This window comes from Eubalaena glacialis, chromosome 1, assembly GCF_028564815.1.
Source record: "Eubalaena glacialis isolate mEubGla1 chromosome 1, mEubGla1.1.hap2.+ XY, whole genome shotgun sequence".
Lineage (NCBI taxonomy): Eukaryota > Metazoa > Chordata > Mammalia > Artiodactyla > Balaenidae > Eubalaena > Eubalaena glacialis.
The window spans coordinates 200982484-200999312 of record NC_083716.1 but is presented as its reverse complement, the minus strand read 5'-3'; the positions used below and the strand labels follow the sequence as shown (position 1 = coordinate 200999312).

Genomic DNA, 16829 nt, shown 5'->3' with positions numbered 1-16829 from the left:
TCAAAGCAAAACTCGATTTCGTCCTCCTGGGCTTTGATGCCCGTCATCACTTGACCACCACCCCCCCCAACATGAACGCTTTTTCTCCCTCTGTCTGCATCATCTGCTCTTCCCCTGACCCCCGGGCAGCACAATGTGCAGCTTGTTTGCTTCCTCCAGACCCTCTTTTGCCTCTGAACATTGTACATGACCTTCTACCTTCTAACAATTGCTTTTCTCCTAAAACTCCATTCCCATGCCTGTTATCAACACTTCAATAAATCTCGTGGGGAGAAGAATCATAGTTAAAATAGCAAAGTATCAATAGTACTCATTCTTATAAAATTTACTTTAGGAGTTTTCCTATCCAGCAATTCTTAGACTTTTATGAGGATTTCTGATTCGTAGTTTGGATTCTTTCCAGTCTCGTTCAGCAGAGGCTGGTGCAAAATCATCGGATGAAGTAGTGCATGAGGTCGCTGGTGACATCTTGGGTAAACTTCCAAACAACTTTGATGTTGAGTCTGCAATGAGGAGATACCCAACCACTTACACTCAGAGCATGAACACGGTGCTTGTCCAAGAGATGGGACGGTTCAATAAGTTGCTGCAGACCATAAGAGAATCATGCATTAACATCCAGAAAGCAGTCAAGGTAAGGAGAAGTACAGCAAGGAAAAATCATTGAAATAAACATATCATTCATTTACTCAGCAAATATTTATTGGGCACAGATTCTGTGAAAGCACTGTTCTTGGTTCTGGAGATAGAAAAAAAAAATCCCTGCCCTTAAAAAGTGTATAGAATTCTGGGGCTGACAGTTAATAAATGTGTAAATGAGTATAGAATGTGGTACCTATAGCGATCGTTTGTTGGATGGAATATATGCTAAGAAGGCATAAAATGTTAAGGAGAAAGACAAAGCTTCTGCTCTCTTACTTCTTAGGGAGCTTACTTCTTAGGGAGACAAACAATTAAAAAATGAACAAATAAGTTAATTTTTTTCAGTCATTGGTAAGTTCAGTGGAAGAAAATAAAATGGGATAAGGATGTAGAGAATGATGGGTGGGAAACTCAGTCATTTGGGGTCAGGCAGCTCTGAAGAGAGAGGCCTGATGGGAGGGACAAGCCATGGAACGTTTGGGCAGAGGGTCCAGCCAGCACGAAGGCCCTGAGAAAACCAGCTTGGCGTGGTCCAGGAGCACGGTAGGGAAGGCTGGCTTGTCTAGAGTAGAGTGAGCACGAGGGAAGTGGTAGGACAGAGAGAGGAAGGCACGGGCTTCATGATGGCCTTGTTGGCCAAGGTTAGGATCTTCAATATTATCCTAAAGTGTAAAGGTAAAGGGAGGCCTTCAGAGAGTTTTTTTTTTTTTTTAAATGGAGCCAAGAGGCCATTAAGGAGGTGAACCTCACACACGGATGGAACCATGGACTTTTTTTTTTTTTTTAATTATTAGCACCTTTAATTTTTTTTTATTTATTTATTTATTTATTTATTTATTTATTTTTGGCTGTGTTGGGTCTTCGTTTCTGTGCAAGGGCCTTCTCTAGTTGCGGCAAGCGGGGCCCACTCTTCATCGCGGTACGCGGGCCTCTCGCTATCGTGGCCTCTCTTGTTGCGGAGCACAGGCTCCAGACGCGCAGGCTCAGTAGTTGTGGCTCACGGGCCTAGTTGCTCCGCGGCATGTGGGATCTTCCCAGACCAGGGCTCGAACCCGTGTCCCCTGCATTAGCAGGCAGATTCTCAACCACTGTACCACCAGGGAAGCCCCTTCAGAGGGTTTTAAGTGATGAAATGAAATGATCTGTTTTATATTTTTAAAGTTTGCTCTGACCACTGCAGAAAGGATTGTAGGGAAACAAGAGCACAGGCAGAACCCAATTATGTGATTGAAGTAGTCCAGCTGAGTTGGTTTCTTGTAGCAGTGGAGGTGGAGAAGAGTGGTTGGATACGAGTTATTATGGAGAGAAGAGTCGGCCCGGCTGGCTGTGGTATGGTCCGGCTGGGCTGTTTGGCTAAGAAGTATTCAGTGTCTTGTGTTTCTCCTTAACCAGGTCCTCCCTGTATCCTTCCTGGAAGATGAAGGCCTGGCTTTCTGCATTCTGGGAGATAAAAGGGGAGACAGGCCTCAGGGAGCTCAGCAACCAATACACATGAATTCACTTAATTCCTGATTTCAGTATGGGAATTCTGACCCCACCTGAGCCTGGCATCCCCTCTGCTGTATGGATGTCTTCATTTTCCTTTCCAGGTTTCATTCAAGGTGGATAATGTACAGTTTTGTGGGAGAAGACCCAGGAATCTATTTTTTAAGCCAGATTTCAACAATCTTCATTTAGCACCACCCTCCTCTCCTCCGTTTCAGCTAGGGCCATCAGTTCCAAATATTGATATTTTGAGTATCCTAGTGTATATCTAGTCGATTCTTAACTTTCCCATCTGCCAGTTTCTGCTGACTACTAAGTCAACTACCAACAGTCCACATGCTTTCTAGCTCCCAATATTGCCTTGCCTTTTCCTATTTTTCCTGCACTTGTAGGCTTTTTTTTTTTTTTTTTTTTAGCCACGCCATGCGGCATGCAGGATCTTAGTTCCCTGACCAGGGATCGAACCTGCGCCCCCTGCAGTGGAAGTGTGGAGTCTTAACCACTGGACGGCCAGGGAAGTCCCTAGGCTTGTGCTTCTAACAAATAAATTCCTTTACTGTTGTTTCAGGGTTTGGGGAAGGAGGCAAATGAAATGTGGGTGTTTAATCCATTAAATTTTCTCTAAAATCTTTTCCATATGTTAGTTGGAATTATATTGTCAACTATGAAGAAAACAGAAATGATGATGGCAACTGGCCCAACTGCAGGATCAAATAAAATTTTCAAGGGCCTCAAAGTGTTACCGTCTCTTAGGATCTTTAATTTTATTCTAAAGTGTAAAGGTAAAGGGAAGCCTTCAGAGGGTTTTAAGCAATGAAATGAAATGATCTATTTTACATTTCAAAATGGGATAAGATCAATTAGACTTCATAGTTGCAATCCAGGATATTTTAACCTTTCAAGGCACTTTGTATCATTTTCCTCATTTTATATTCATCACTCTCCTTTTAAGAAAGCAGGACAGAGATATATTAGTTGTCCATTTAATGGACAACTAAACTAAGTCAAAGTTAGGCTGTGATTTAATAGCTAGTGAGAAGCCAAGTGCTGAGATCTTCCAGGGTGGGCAAAATGGGTAAAGAGGGTCAAAAGGTTTCAGTTACAAAATAAATAAGCCATGGAGATGTAATGTACAGCTTGGTGACTATAGTTAATAATAGTGTATTGCATATTTGAAAGTTGCTAAGAGAGTAAATCTTAAAAGTTCTCATCACACACACAAAATGCTGTAACTATGTATGGTGATGGATGTTAACTAGACTTACTGTGACGATCACTTCACAATATATACAAATATTGAATCATTATGTCATACATCTAAAACTAATGTTGTATGTCAATTATATTTCAATAAAAGAAATTTTCCATTAAAGTTTGATTAGATTACAATTGTTAATATTTTTCTAAGGAATAATTCAAAGACTCCACAACTTGTGAGCAAAAGAAAATATCTTTTTCTTTTTTTGCTATATGGCTCAACCTTAACTAATCATAATTGTAAACAAATATAATTATAAAATTATTCATAATCTAGAATACAGTTGTGTTAAACAATGGTTAAATGCGTTTCAGGGGCTTGTAGTGATGTCTACAGATCTTGAGGAAGTGGTTAGCAGCATTCTGAATGTCAAAATTCCAGGAATGTGGATGGGTAAATCATACCCAAGCCTCAAACCACTTGGGAGCTATGTGAATGACTTCCTTGCAAGACTAAAGTTTTTGCAGGTGAGTTCACCCAAATGCTCATATATTAAGTTTCTTCTGGTTTCATTTTCTTCATCAGGATGCCTAATGTAATGAGTATTACTCTCTAGTTTTTCTGTGCATCTCAGGCACAAATGACCACTACCCAATATTGCATACAGTTTGTGTAACTGTTACATGGAATTGTCAGAATACTAACATTGGAAGTAGAATCTCTGAAAGCTTCTTTAGGAGCAGGTGTTTGTGCTCAGTGAAGTTAGACATTCAAGCCAAGGACATTTGAAGAGAGAAAAGGACTGGCTATGTTGATACTTCCATTAAATATTTAGTTTTAAAAGAGATTCCTACAGCACAGCATCTTAGAAAGCCAGACAAGCTACTAGTAAGGAGAATTATTTCTTCCTTGTCCAGCACCCCTCCAGGTCATGAAATCACTAGATTGCTGTTTCAGCCCAAGTCAGTAATAACCTCAAAGGCTAATTGTCTTGGAAATGTAGAGTGGGCAGAAGCCAGCCTCCTAATTATCTGGCAATATTGGTGCTTAACTATGTTATTATTAACAATTATATTTCTTAGAAGTATTGATTAATTTCCTAGGTACTATACATAATACATCAAAAATTGCCTGTGAGGAAATTTCTCTGGGGGTAAAATGACAAAACACCCCTTCCATAATATAGGCCTTCTTTGATACTAGACTTGGTACTGAAGGATTAAGACTGTTCTTGAAAAGTGAAGACTCTACCTTGGATTCTTATAGGGGAAAGTTCTTCAAATTCACTTCTTCAGCCTGACTTCTATAATTTACTATTAGAGACAGTAACTCAACTACTTGTTATAATATATGATATGAACAGAATATCCAGATATCTTGATATTTATAAAGATCTTAAGCTCTCACTACCCTGTATCTTCTGGAAGTTCCTTGTACAATATTATGTCTTCATATGTTAGATTCACTGTATTTTGGTGAAGTAGAAGGGAAAACTTCTAAAGGAATATTCTACCGGGTACTAATAACCAGAGAGGAAAAAAAGTGAAAAAAACATTGTCGTCTGACCAGACCTTGTAGGGAGATCTTCTTTTATTCAATTAAACAACATGATGTAGCGTGCAATAATGTATATTAGAAACTCAATATTGTATGGAGCTTTTCTGAAGGAATCACTGGGCATGTATAAAACAGACATTTGTATCTGCATTCACGCACATTATGATTCATATCATTGCATGAGCTGGTGCAATGGATCCGAAATTGAAGTCAGAACGAATGCTGGATATGCTGCTTATTTTTCAAACTTTGAGAGTATGACTTTTTATTCCTCAAAGTGTTAACTTATTTATTAGTTTACCTAGAAGATAATAGGCAGAGTGTTTGTGGCAAATTGTATTAAGCCATGTTGCATTCAAAGTTGAAAGACCCTGTTGTCAGGACACTTGTGCTTTGACACCACAGCAATGGTATGAGGTCGGCCCTCCTCCAGTGTTCTGGCTTTCTGGCTTCTTCTTCACACAAGCCTTCCTGACTGGTGCCCAGCAGAACTATGCCAGGAAATACACCATCCCTATTGATCTTCTCGGGTTTGACTATGAAGTGATGGAAGACAAAGAATACAAGCATGCTCCGGAAGATGGTAAGTGCAGCGATGGAATGAGTTGGCTTATATTTCAACACTGAACAAAAATGTAACATTCTTGCTCACTTTACCCAGCTGTTAAAAATTTAATCATCACGTATGTAACTTACCCTCAGATGGTTAAGGAAAAAAAAAATTTGTGAAGAGACAGAGTGAGCAAGAGAGAGCAAGAGTAAGAAAATAAATGGGGGTGAAATTAATCTGAATAAGGAGTATATGTCCCTTGCATTGTTTTAGTTTTACAAAATTGTGTAATTTTGAAGTTATTTCTAAAAAAAAGTTAGATAGAAAGGAATCATCAAATTAACAATACATGGGATAATCAACCACAGTCTTATGGTGACCTTGGGGAATTAAGGCAGCACAACGTTAAAAAGAAGGATATCTTGGTGCCTCGAAGAGCACGCCTTTGCAGACTCCTAAGATATGCGTTCTTTCCTGTTATAGACGTCCTTCCAAAATTTAATACAGTTAATAGCTAATATGAGCATATGTTCTGTGATTGAAACATAGTGAGGAAATTTATTTTCTTAATCAATTGTCTTTTTAATACTCAGTGGCCACCCTAATGTTTTATTTCAAATTTAATGGAAGGGGCCACTACCTTTCAAAAGTATTATTTTAAAACTACTATCGATTCCTAATTTTACCAAAATAGTGTCGTCTTCAAATGACAATTTCTAAATGACCATTAATGTGCCCTGCTTTTACTAATGTGTCAAAGATAATCCTGCTTCCTTATTCATCACTGAATGGTGAATTCACTGGCTCGCTCTATTAGACACTGGGGAATATCAACAGTGAATACTGTAGACAGGATCTTGACCCTCAACAAATCTGTACTCTGGTGGAAGATACTAACAAGTCGATGTGTCATCACAACAGTGTGTGATAATCCTATTACTGTGCTGGGTGGTTTTACTTTACCTTGACTGTCAGAAATCTCAAGGAGGGTCATAACACTAGGAAGCAGTCCTACTACTGTTCCCTGAAGAGTTGCTTTCCCACTTTCAAAGCAACCACGTATGCCTTCTTTCTCCTGCCCTTTGCCCCCGCATCTCACCTCATCCTTCATTGAAAAAATAAGCAGCCATCAGAATAGGGCTTTTAGCACAACCAAATCCATAAACCTGTTGACTGCTGCACCCTCTAGGTACCCTCCTAGGTACTATACATAATATAGTACCTAGTTTAGATCCGCTGGATAGTCCAGATCTCATTTTTTTCCCCTGCCAAGGGTTTTTATCCTTCAGTTGTACCCTCTGTTTCTAGAATCAGCAGTTATCCCTCTCACTACTGGATAATTCCTACCAGCATGCAACCAGAATCTCTCATCTTACAACAAATCAACAAATGCCACTTGTCTAAACATCCATATCCCCTCAGCTACTGTCCCATACCTCTGCTCCCCTTTGCAGCACAATTCTCGTGCCGTCTCCAGCTTCTCACTCCCTCTTTCCTGTCTACCTTTCATCCTCTCCGTCAACTGATGCTCTTCAGAATTACTAATGACTTCCATGTTGACAAATCCCATGAATTCTCTTCTGTCTTCATCTAAACCTCTTAGCAGTTTTTACCAGTTGACAACTTCCTCTTTCTAGAGACATTCTTCTCACTTCGTTTGTTTCTACGTCTTCACCCTCTCCTGATTTTCCCTTTCTCACTGGATACATTCATGCTTTTTGCTAGCTATTCCTCCTCTAAATGTTGGATTTCCCAAGGACCCCAATTGCATTTCTCTTTTCTAATTGCATCCTCTCCCCAAGTGACCTCATACTTTTTGTGTCTTTAAATATTACCTCCTGGATTATATCTTCCAGATTTGAATGTCCAGTGTAGATCTTTCCTCTAAAATCCAGACCTCTGTATCCAACTGCCTGCCTGACATCTCCACTTCTGCTTTCTCCTGGATGTGTAAAACTTATAATGAATTTCGACAAATGGCACCACTGTCCAGCCAGAAACCCAGATTCTCAGAAACCCAGAAACCCAGCCAGAAACAGATTCTCCGTTCTTCTGCCCCCTCACATACTCACATCACATGCAGTCGCTCATCTACAATCCTCCTGCCACCTCCATTTTTATCCAGACTTTTGCTCTAGCCTCTTATCTTCCTACAAGTGTTGTTGCACTCTTATAATCCTTCATTTCTACAGAAGCCACAGAAGTTTTTAAAAAATGTAAACAGATCATGTCACCACTAAGCCCCCACTGAAATTCAGACGACTAAGTAAGTTAATAATGACATTTTCCCTTTGTAGCTAGAATAAACTCTAAACCCCTTACCATGACTATGAGGCCAGGCACGTTCTAGCCACTGTCTACCTCTGGAGCTCATCCTGTGCCACCACACACAGGGCACACTGGACCTTCTCACAATTCCTAGATCACCTCAAGCTCTTTTCTCTTTGGGATCTTTGTAGTACTATTCCTAAGCAAACTTAGCATGGTGGGCACTCCTCAAACTTCAGGTCTGAGCATATGTTATAGTTCATCAGAAAGCACTTCCTTATGGTTTGACATAAATACACTACCATGTGTAAAATAGATATCTAGTGGGAACCTGCTGTATAGCACAGGGAGCTCAGCTCGGTGCTCTGTGATGGCCTAGATGGGTGGGATGGCGGGGGAGGGAGGTCCAAGAGGGAGGGGATATGTGTATGTGTATAGCTGATTCACTTCGCCGTGCAGCAGAAAACTAATACAACATTGTAAAGCAATTATTTGCTTTACAAATAATTGAAAAGTGAGGGCTATCTGTTGAAGCCCTCACTCCACCTTGTTAACCTCTCTTACAACTTTGCTTATTAACTTCAAAACATTAATCACACTCTGTAATTATTTCATTTCCTTCCTTTTTGTCTCTCTCCTCCACTATAATACAAACACCAAGAGGCCTTGGTGACCTTGTTTGCGTCATCCTTTTTTCCTTAGTTTCTGTCAGTGTCTGGCACCTAATAGGCCCTCAAATGCTGCCACAGAAGTTCCAAAAATCATGCTGCTTTAATCTATTACACGTTCATGGAATCTAACCCAAACTTCTAAGCTACTGTTTATTGCAGTTTTCTTTAATACTTGACCAGTTTTATTGCACAAACACATTGAAGAACAATAGATTCAAGGAGAGAAAGATCATTAGGAAAAGTGATATTTTAAAACTAATCATTTTCCCCTAGATGTAGATGCCTGACCCATCACTAATCTGGCCATTTGTTCAGAATACTTTTATTCCTAGCACACTGAGAATGGGCATATTGCTGCATGCTTGAGGGGCACTTAACAACCTTCTTCTATGTTGTTTCTTTAATTATATAGGCCTTAAAAAAAAAAAAAAAAACCTTCTCTGTCCAGCTCACTATTTTACATGCTATAAGAGACCAACAAATAGAAGTCCGAGTTCCCCCTCACTCCTAAAAGCCAAAATATAGATAGATTAGCAACATACCAAGAAGGATAAATAATCTGTTTCCAACTAAGTATTTGGGAAGAAGGGGGAGAATGTTTAAGTTGGGTACCGGCAAATCAAAGGGAGGGCCTGGTTACTTACTGTGAGTTGCTCTGTACCACCACGGGTTCCAGAAACTGCCCAGCCCTTAATGTTTAATCTTCACAGTGACCCTTTGGCACAGATACTGCTGTTATCCCATTACACAGAGATGAAAACTAAGGCTCTGAAAGGTTAAATAACTTGCCCAAGGTCTCCCAGCTAGCGATGGGCTGAGTTGAGAGTCAGAACCAGGCCATCCGGCTCTCATGCTTAGCTAGCTGCTTTCTCTTTGGCCTATTTCTCTATTTTTGTAGAAGTTTGAAAACATCAACATATTTCTCAAGGAAAGTTTTCTTGAAGAGCTGTGGCTGATTCTTAAGTATTTAAATCAGATGGAATAACTTTTTCCCCTCAATTTTCCTCATATCATTATGATAAAAGGCAGAAGATGGCATTTGAATTGAAGTCTGAGTAGTATATGCTGCCCATCAAAGTTATGTTTTTGAACTCAGTTGAAAGATAGAAGTTAAAAAAGCATTACCCGAAGTTTATAAACTAGTTAATATCTAAGATTAAACTATTGAATTTCCAATTGTTATATATAAACTCAGATGTTGTACAAGGTAGTTGGTATTTCCGTTTACACTGATTTACTAATTTAACCCACAACTGCTCTTATTAAAGATCCAAATTTATTAAAATCCAAAATTATCTTGAAAACAATGGAGCAGGTATAAAGCACAACTTATTTAAAGATCAATAAAGACCATTTAGTGTTCCAAGATCCCATAGTAAAGAGTGGCCATCAGTTAAATAAACCAGTTTACTGAATACCAAAGAATCAGCCCAGATTTGATTTACAGTAGCTGATAGAGATTCACTAAATCATGAATTTTATTATTTTGTACGCACACACACAAACATTTTCCCCCAAATACAGATATCCACAGCTTAGCCTTTCTGTCATTCTAGCTTTTTCTTTCGTGCTTATTAAATTACCAGAAAGAAAAGGAGATTCCATGGAATGATTTGGAGCAATGGAATTTTTCCCAAGGAACAATTTCTCATGGGACCCTAAGGGAAGGAACACAGATCCGACCTGAGAACAACTGGGGCTAGAAGCACAGTTTCTCTCTTTCTTTCTCACCTCTACCAGTCGACAGTCTGTCTCCTCACACAAACTTCAGGATGTGTCTGGTTCTGGGGCTCATAAAGAAGTCAACCTCATTTACCTAATGTTAAATTAAACATCATGGGAAAAGCTACTCTTTTGTAAAAATTTGTGTTTCATATTGGAGTATAGTTGATTAACAATGTTGTGTTAGTTTCGGGTGTACAGCAAAGTGATTCAGTTATACATATACATGTATCTGTTCTTTCTCAAATTCTTTTCCCATTTAGGTTATTACAGAGTATTGAGCAGAGTTCCCTGTGCTGTATAGTAGGTCCTTGTTGGTTATCTACTTTAAATATAGCAGTGTGTACACGTCATTCCCAAACTCTCAGTCTATCCCTCCTCCCCCACCCTTCCCCCCCAGTAACCATAAGTTCATTCTCTTAAGTCTGTGAGACTGTTTCTGTTTTGTAAATAAGTTCATTTGTATCATTTTTTAATAGATTTCACATATAAGTGATATCATACGATATTTGTCTGACTTACTTCACTTAGAATGATAATCTCCAGCTCCATACATGTTGCTGCAAATGGCATTATTTCATTCTTTTTAGTGGCTAATATTCTAGTGTATATATGTACCGCATTCATCTGTTGATGGACATTTAGGTTGCTTCCATGTCTTGGCTTTTGTAAACAGTGCTGCAGTGAACATTGGGGTGCATGTATACTTTCAAACCCTGTTTTTCTCTGGATATATGCCTAGGAGTGCGATTGCTGGACCATATGGTAGCTCTATTTTTAGTTTTTTAAGTAACCTCCATACTGTTCTCCATAGTGGCTGTATCAATTTACATTCCCACCAACAGTGCAGGAGGGTTCCTTTTTCTCCACACCCTCTCCAGCATTTATTGTTTGTAGATTTTTTGATGATGGCCATTCTGACTGGTGTGAGGTGATATCTCATTGTAGTTTTGATTTGCATTTCTCTAATAATTAGCGATGTTGAATATTTTTTCATGTGCCTCTTGGCTATCTGTATGCCTTCTTTGGAGAAATGCCTATTTAGGTCTTCTGCCCATTTTTTGATTGGGTTGTTTGTTTTTATGATATTGAGCCATATGAGCTCTTTGTAAATTTTGGAGATTAATCCTTTGTCAGTCACATCATTTGCAAATATTTTCTCCCGTTCTGTGGATTGTCTTTTCGTTTTATGGTCTCCTTTGCTGTGTAAAACTTTTGAATTTAATTAGGTCCCGTTGGTTTATTTTTGTTTTTATTTCCATTACTCTGGGAGACAAATTGAAAAAGATCTTGCTGTGATTTATGTCAGAGAGTGTCCTGCCTATGTCTTCCACTAAGAGTTTTATAGTATCTGGTATTACATTTAGATCTTTAATCCATTGTGAGTTTATTGTTGCATATGGTATTAAAGTGTTCTAATTTCATTTTTTACATGTAGCTGTCCAGTTTTCCCAGCAGCATTTATTGAAGAGACTGTCTTTTCTCCATTGTATAGTCTTGCCTCCTTTATCGTAGATTGACCATAGGTGTGTGAGTTTATTTCTGGGCTTTCTATCCTGTTCCATTGATCTATTTGTTTTTGTTTCAGTACCACACTGTTTTGATGCCTGTAGCTTTGTAGTATAGTCTGAGCCAGGGCGCCTGATTCCTCCAGCTCTGTTTTTCTTTCTCAAGATTGCTTTGGTTATTCCAGGTCTTTTGTGGGGTATTGTGTATTTTGGGGTCATGAGAAAAGCTACTCACTTTTTTTTTTAAAATTAATTAATTAATTAATTTATGGCTGTGTTGGGTCTTTGTTTCTGTGCAAGGGCTTCCAGTTGCGGCAAGTGGGGGCCACTCTTCATTGCGGTGTGCGGGCCTCTCACCATCACGGCCTCTCTTGCTGCAGAGCACAGGCTCCAGATGCACAGTCTCAGTAATTGTGGCTCACGGGCCCAGTCGCTCCGCGGCACGTGGGATCTTCCCAGACCAGGGCTCGAACCCATGTCCCCTGCATTGGCAGGCAGATTCTCAACCACTGCGCCACCAGGGAAGCCCCGCTACTCACTCTTAAAGTGACTTTTAAAGTGGCCACAATGCCATTGTAAATCTACCTAGAGTTAGCGTCATACATTCTAGATGTGTTTGCCTAAGATTCATCTTATCTGAACTACTGGGCACTACAGGGTGACTCAGAGTCATCAACAGGGAGAGCACTACAAAGCAGGAAGGGGACAGGAAAGAGTGAACGAGAGGGCCTGGGGATGCTGTGGCCACCACCCTGTGCTGACCATGGCTCACAGAGGCAAAGGTGTGACTCACAGAGCAGGAGCAGCTGTGAAACAGGACCCAGTTAATATCTCCTGTCATTTTGTATTTTGTGTTTTCCATAAGGCCCTTATTGACCATGAGAAACAAAAAACGTATTTGATTGTTCGCATCACGTTTCTTATAAAATTGTTGTTAGGTTGGAGGGAACTTTTATTCCTATTGCCACTTTTCTTAGGTGTTGAAACGAACTCTTCTCTTTACTCTCTCTGACATAATCTTTCCCACGTAAGGAATAGATCATCCCATTGCTTAGAGTCAGAGATTTACTGGGCTGTGCTTACAAGTCAGCAAGGCCAGGGTATTAAATGGCTCTCTGGGACCTGTCTGTAGGGTCTCCTCTACTTTCTCTGTTCCCATCTATTATTGTGACTGGCCAGTGGGCTTAGATCTGGCTGGAGACGTTAGCATGTAGGATGTGCTTGCAGACCTCTCTTGCTCCTGCAGGCAGGTCCACCCCCCACCTGGCCCCAGGCTCAAGATGCATTTTGTAATTCAGCTTTACTAGAGTAATACTTGGGAAGTTATTGGACAAGTGCTTTGCCAGTAGTTGACATTTTATTCCAACTATGCTTTCCGTCAGTTAAAACCTGGAGAGAAGAAAGGGTTAAGTCTTCTCTTAACATCCATCACTGGGCTATCCCCATGTGGCCTTTTAAATTTATAACCAAAATTAAATAAAATTTAAAATTCAACCCCTCAGTCCCACCAGCCATGTTTTAGGTGTTTAATAGCTAAATATGGCTACCATATTGGAAAGCACAGATATAAAATATTTCCATCACTGGAGAAAGTCCTATTGGACAGCACTGCCCAAGTGGATTTTTATATCCTACTTTTAAAGAGTGCTTTCACCAGTATAGCTGATTTGATTCTAACTCTACAAGGTAGACAAAGCAGGCATTATTGTTTTACAAATATTTTCCAGTTGTCCTCTGGATAAAAAACAGGTCTAAAGTTAAATGAATTGTTCAAGGTCACACAGCACATTAAGAGATAAAATCTAAGTCTTCCTAAGTTCCTCATTGCTTCTCTTCATATCTGTGCAACAATTACAATGAATATTTTCATGTGCAGATACCCAGATTCAATTCATGAGGCTTTTACATAAGTGGATAGCCAGGGCATGTGATCCAGGTTTCATGGATTCCTTAATTTGTGTTCTTCAGCTGTTCGTGTATGCCATTGCATTCTGGAGGGAGTTCATCCATGTGTTCTTGCATACAGATTGAGGCGTGGTCTTGGATTGAGAATAGATTCTAAAAGGGGAGGAGAAATTTAACTCCCAGGACATTAGACATCAGCAGAAGGGTATTTTGTTCACATGCTGCCTAGAAGCCACTGGATCCCTACAATTACATTAAGACCTTTTCTTGTAGATTTTGTGGACTCTTAACAACATTATACTCATTGGTCAATTAAAATATAAACCTGGTAGCATTCGCCCAGAGAACTTCACGTAGACTAATTTAAAACTCCTTTCCTCTTTTTGTCTTCCACATCTAATTTTACTGAATTAATTGACTAGGCAAAGTATAGCTATTCTTGAAGTAAGAATGTTAACACTGACTTAGAACATTGCCTTCATTTTAGAGCAGGCCTTCATTTGCTGACCTAGTATCATCTGCACAGCATTCACCGGCAGGAATTTCAGCTTCAGAACTCAATCAATATGCATATGTAAAGTCTTGTATTAACCTGCTTCTTTTATATTTAGGTGTTTTCATTCATGGACTATTTCTGGATGGAGCTTCCTGGAATAGAAAGATCAAGAAACTTGCAGAATCACATCCCAAAGTTCTTTATGATACAGTGCCTGTGGTTAGTATTTTCTAATGATATATACATGGGGGGCTATTTTATACAAGGACAGACACATATACAGTCAAGTCTTGTTATTCACAGTAGTTGTGTTCTGTAAACTTGCTTCCAACATTGAATTAGTGAATACTGAACTCCTAGGCGAAATATAAGGTTAAGTTTCTGTGATCCTGTGGTCACATTTTTGTTACTTGATCAATATATAACCTTGTTTTATTTGTGTTTCTGTTTAAAGATACCTTACTTAATATATACTGTTGGTTCATTAACACTGAACTCACGCACTGTAACTCATGCCTGAACAAAGCTTTTACTGTTTTCTCTATAAGGCGTATCTCAGCCGTCTTGCCTTTAGGAACACTAGACAGCACCTCAGCACTCCACTCAGGGGCTGTTTTAAACGGCAAAATCACCAACAAAAAACACAAAAATGCAAAAACCTTGGCATTAAATAAACCGTCAAAAGGATACTTGTTTATAGTTATGAGAATTGAAATGAGAAGGCAGAATGTCACCAGGTTCAATCTCAGTTGGGAACATGGTTACTGGTGACTCATTTGTTGCTGCTCTGAGAATGCCTGTGAATGACTATGAAAGTGCAGAATATTGACATTAGGATTAGGACTAAATTTTAGTGATAGGCAAATTTGCAAATACGGAATCCAGGAATAATGAGGATTGACTGTATACATATATCCACATGCACACACATACATATGTTTATGATTTTATTTTCTTACATATACCTTGACCTAAAAATGTGAAACTTGCAGATTAAACGATTATTATATGAAAAGCATACACATAAAAAAATTTTTTTCTAGGCGCCCGTCTTCAGCATGGGCATACTAAGCTATATAAATACTAAGTTTCTGTTAGTGCATCATGAGAAGATGACTAGATAGATTTTCACACAATTTGAAGGGTTGGTCTGGGATAGTGATAAAATATAGGCTGAATTTTACATGAATTCTGTTTGTGGGACACTGGGAGCTACTCAAAGGCAATAATCCTTCAGAGCAACTCTAACAGGTATAGTGAGGGACCAGCTGACAGCCAATTGCAAGAAACCTACCATATATACCAAGATACTGTGGGCAGAGAAAGTTTCAAATATGGGACCCAATTGAAAGTCACAAGGGCAAATGTTTGCAATTTCAGAAGTTGATTTGGATCAATTTTTTTCTTTCACATGGAAACTCTTAAGTTTGCGGTGAATAGAAGGATTTTATAAGTGGATAATTCTCCCAAACAAGGAAGTCACTTAGTAAGAAAAATTCTCATTAAAAAAATCCACTTAGTTGAAATACGTCCAACTTGAGGGTTGCAAGTCCTTGTATTTAATGATATCTGAAAAACTGCTTTATGGATCTCCACAGTTATGTGGGAGAGAGACTAGCACCCTTATTAATTAGCTCCTTCGTACAATTTGTGCTTAAACCTGAGAAACCAGAAAAAGGGCTCCAAACAGTGGGGCTGTCAAGACTTAGCACCTCAAGTATTGCTATTATTACTACTGGAAAAAGGAATTCGAGTTTTAAAAACATTGTTTCACCTTTCTGATGACAGTTTGTCCTTTACTCTTCTATTCAGAGATCAACTTGCCCTAAAATCTTATTGAGCTTGGTGAGGTTCAACTATGCTTAACATTCTAGGAACTTGGCTAATGACTCTCTAAGAATAATGTGCTTGTAGTGTAGTTATAAAGGCAACTATGTTTTAAACAGCACAATATACATAATAGGCCCTTTAAAATAGCCACGTAACATGGGGAGGCGATCTAGTTCTACAATCACTGATAAAAATCCTTTCAGAATATTTTGGGATTGGCCTTTAATAAAGCAACATGATTTTGAGTATATCAGTGGTGGCAGATAAACAAAGCTTTGAAAGTATACCTGATTTTATTATTATTGTAAGCACAGAAGGTCATCCTCAGGTAGGTATGGTAGGGAGATGATGAATAGATGGGTAGGATGCTTTTTCAGAGAGTAGGTGAAAATGCCTCTTTTCTCATTTAGCTTCATATATACTGGCTCTGAAGATAGCTCTGGGAGCTCTAAAAAAAATGTTTTGAGCAATGGCAGCACTGCTGACAAAAATACAATCGATTTAGCCCATAGAGATCTGCAGACATCACTAAAACTTTAGGCCAACAATTCCATATTAGGTTCAAATATATGTAAATATAACAGCCTTGACTTAAATTTTGTCTACTTTCTTTCTTCTAGATGTGGCTAAAGCCTTGTAAGAGGGTAGATATACCAGAACGACCAAGTTATACTGCCCCATTATATAAGACAAGTGAGCGGAGAGGGACACTGTCCACCACTGGCCATTCTACAAATTTTGTGATTGCCATGACTCTTCCCTCTGACCAACCGAAGGAGCACTGGATTGGACGGGGTGTAGCACTGTTATGTCAACTTAATTCATAATTAGAAGGTGCCATTTCCCTGTTCCTATTTCTTGTTAGATGGTTGAGTAGAAATTATATTTTACTTTTTAAAGAAGTTATTTGGTTTAAATCCATTTGACTAGTTAGTTATACTTAATTATAAATTCATTTATGTGCAAATGCAGCCTATATTTAAAATTCATACTTCAG

The 16829-nt window shown here is 39.0% G+C and overlaps 1 protein-coding gene across 1 annotated transcript in view; it reads left to right on the top strand.

Annotated features, from left to right (window-relative positions):
* DNAH7 (dynein axonemal heavy chain 7) overlaps positions 1 to 16696 on the top strand; it is a 246777-nt gene extending 230081 nt beyond the window's left edge. Inside the window, exons 61-65 of the mRNA XM_061203571.1 lie at positions 404 to 634; positions 3700 to 3852; positions 5288 to 5465; positions 14118 to 14221; positions 16453 to 16696. Of these exons, the coding sequence (XP_061059554.1) occupies positions 404 to 634; positions 3700 to 3852; positions 5288 to 5465; positions 14118 to 14221; positions 16453 to 16659 (873 nt within the window). The 3' untranslated portion in view covers positions 16660 to 16696. The remainder of the gene's footprint in view (positions 1 to 403; positions 635 to 3699; positions 3853 to 5287; positions 5466 to 14117; positions 14222 to 16452) is intronic.
* The last annotated feature ends 133 nt before the right edge of the window (positions 16697 to 16829 follow it).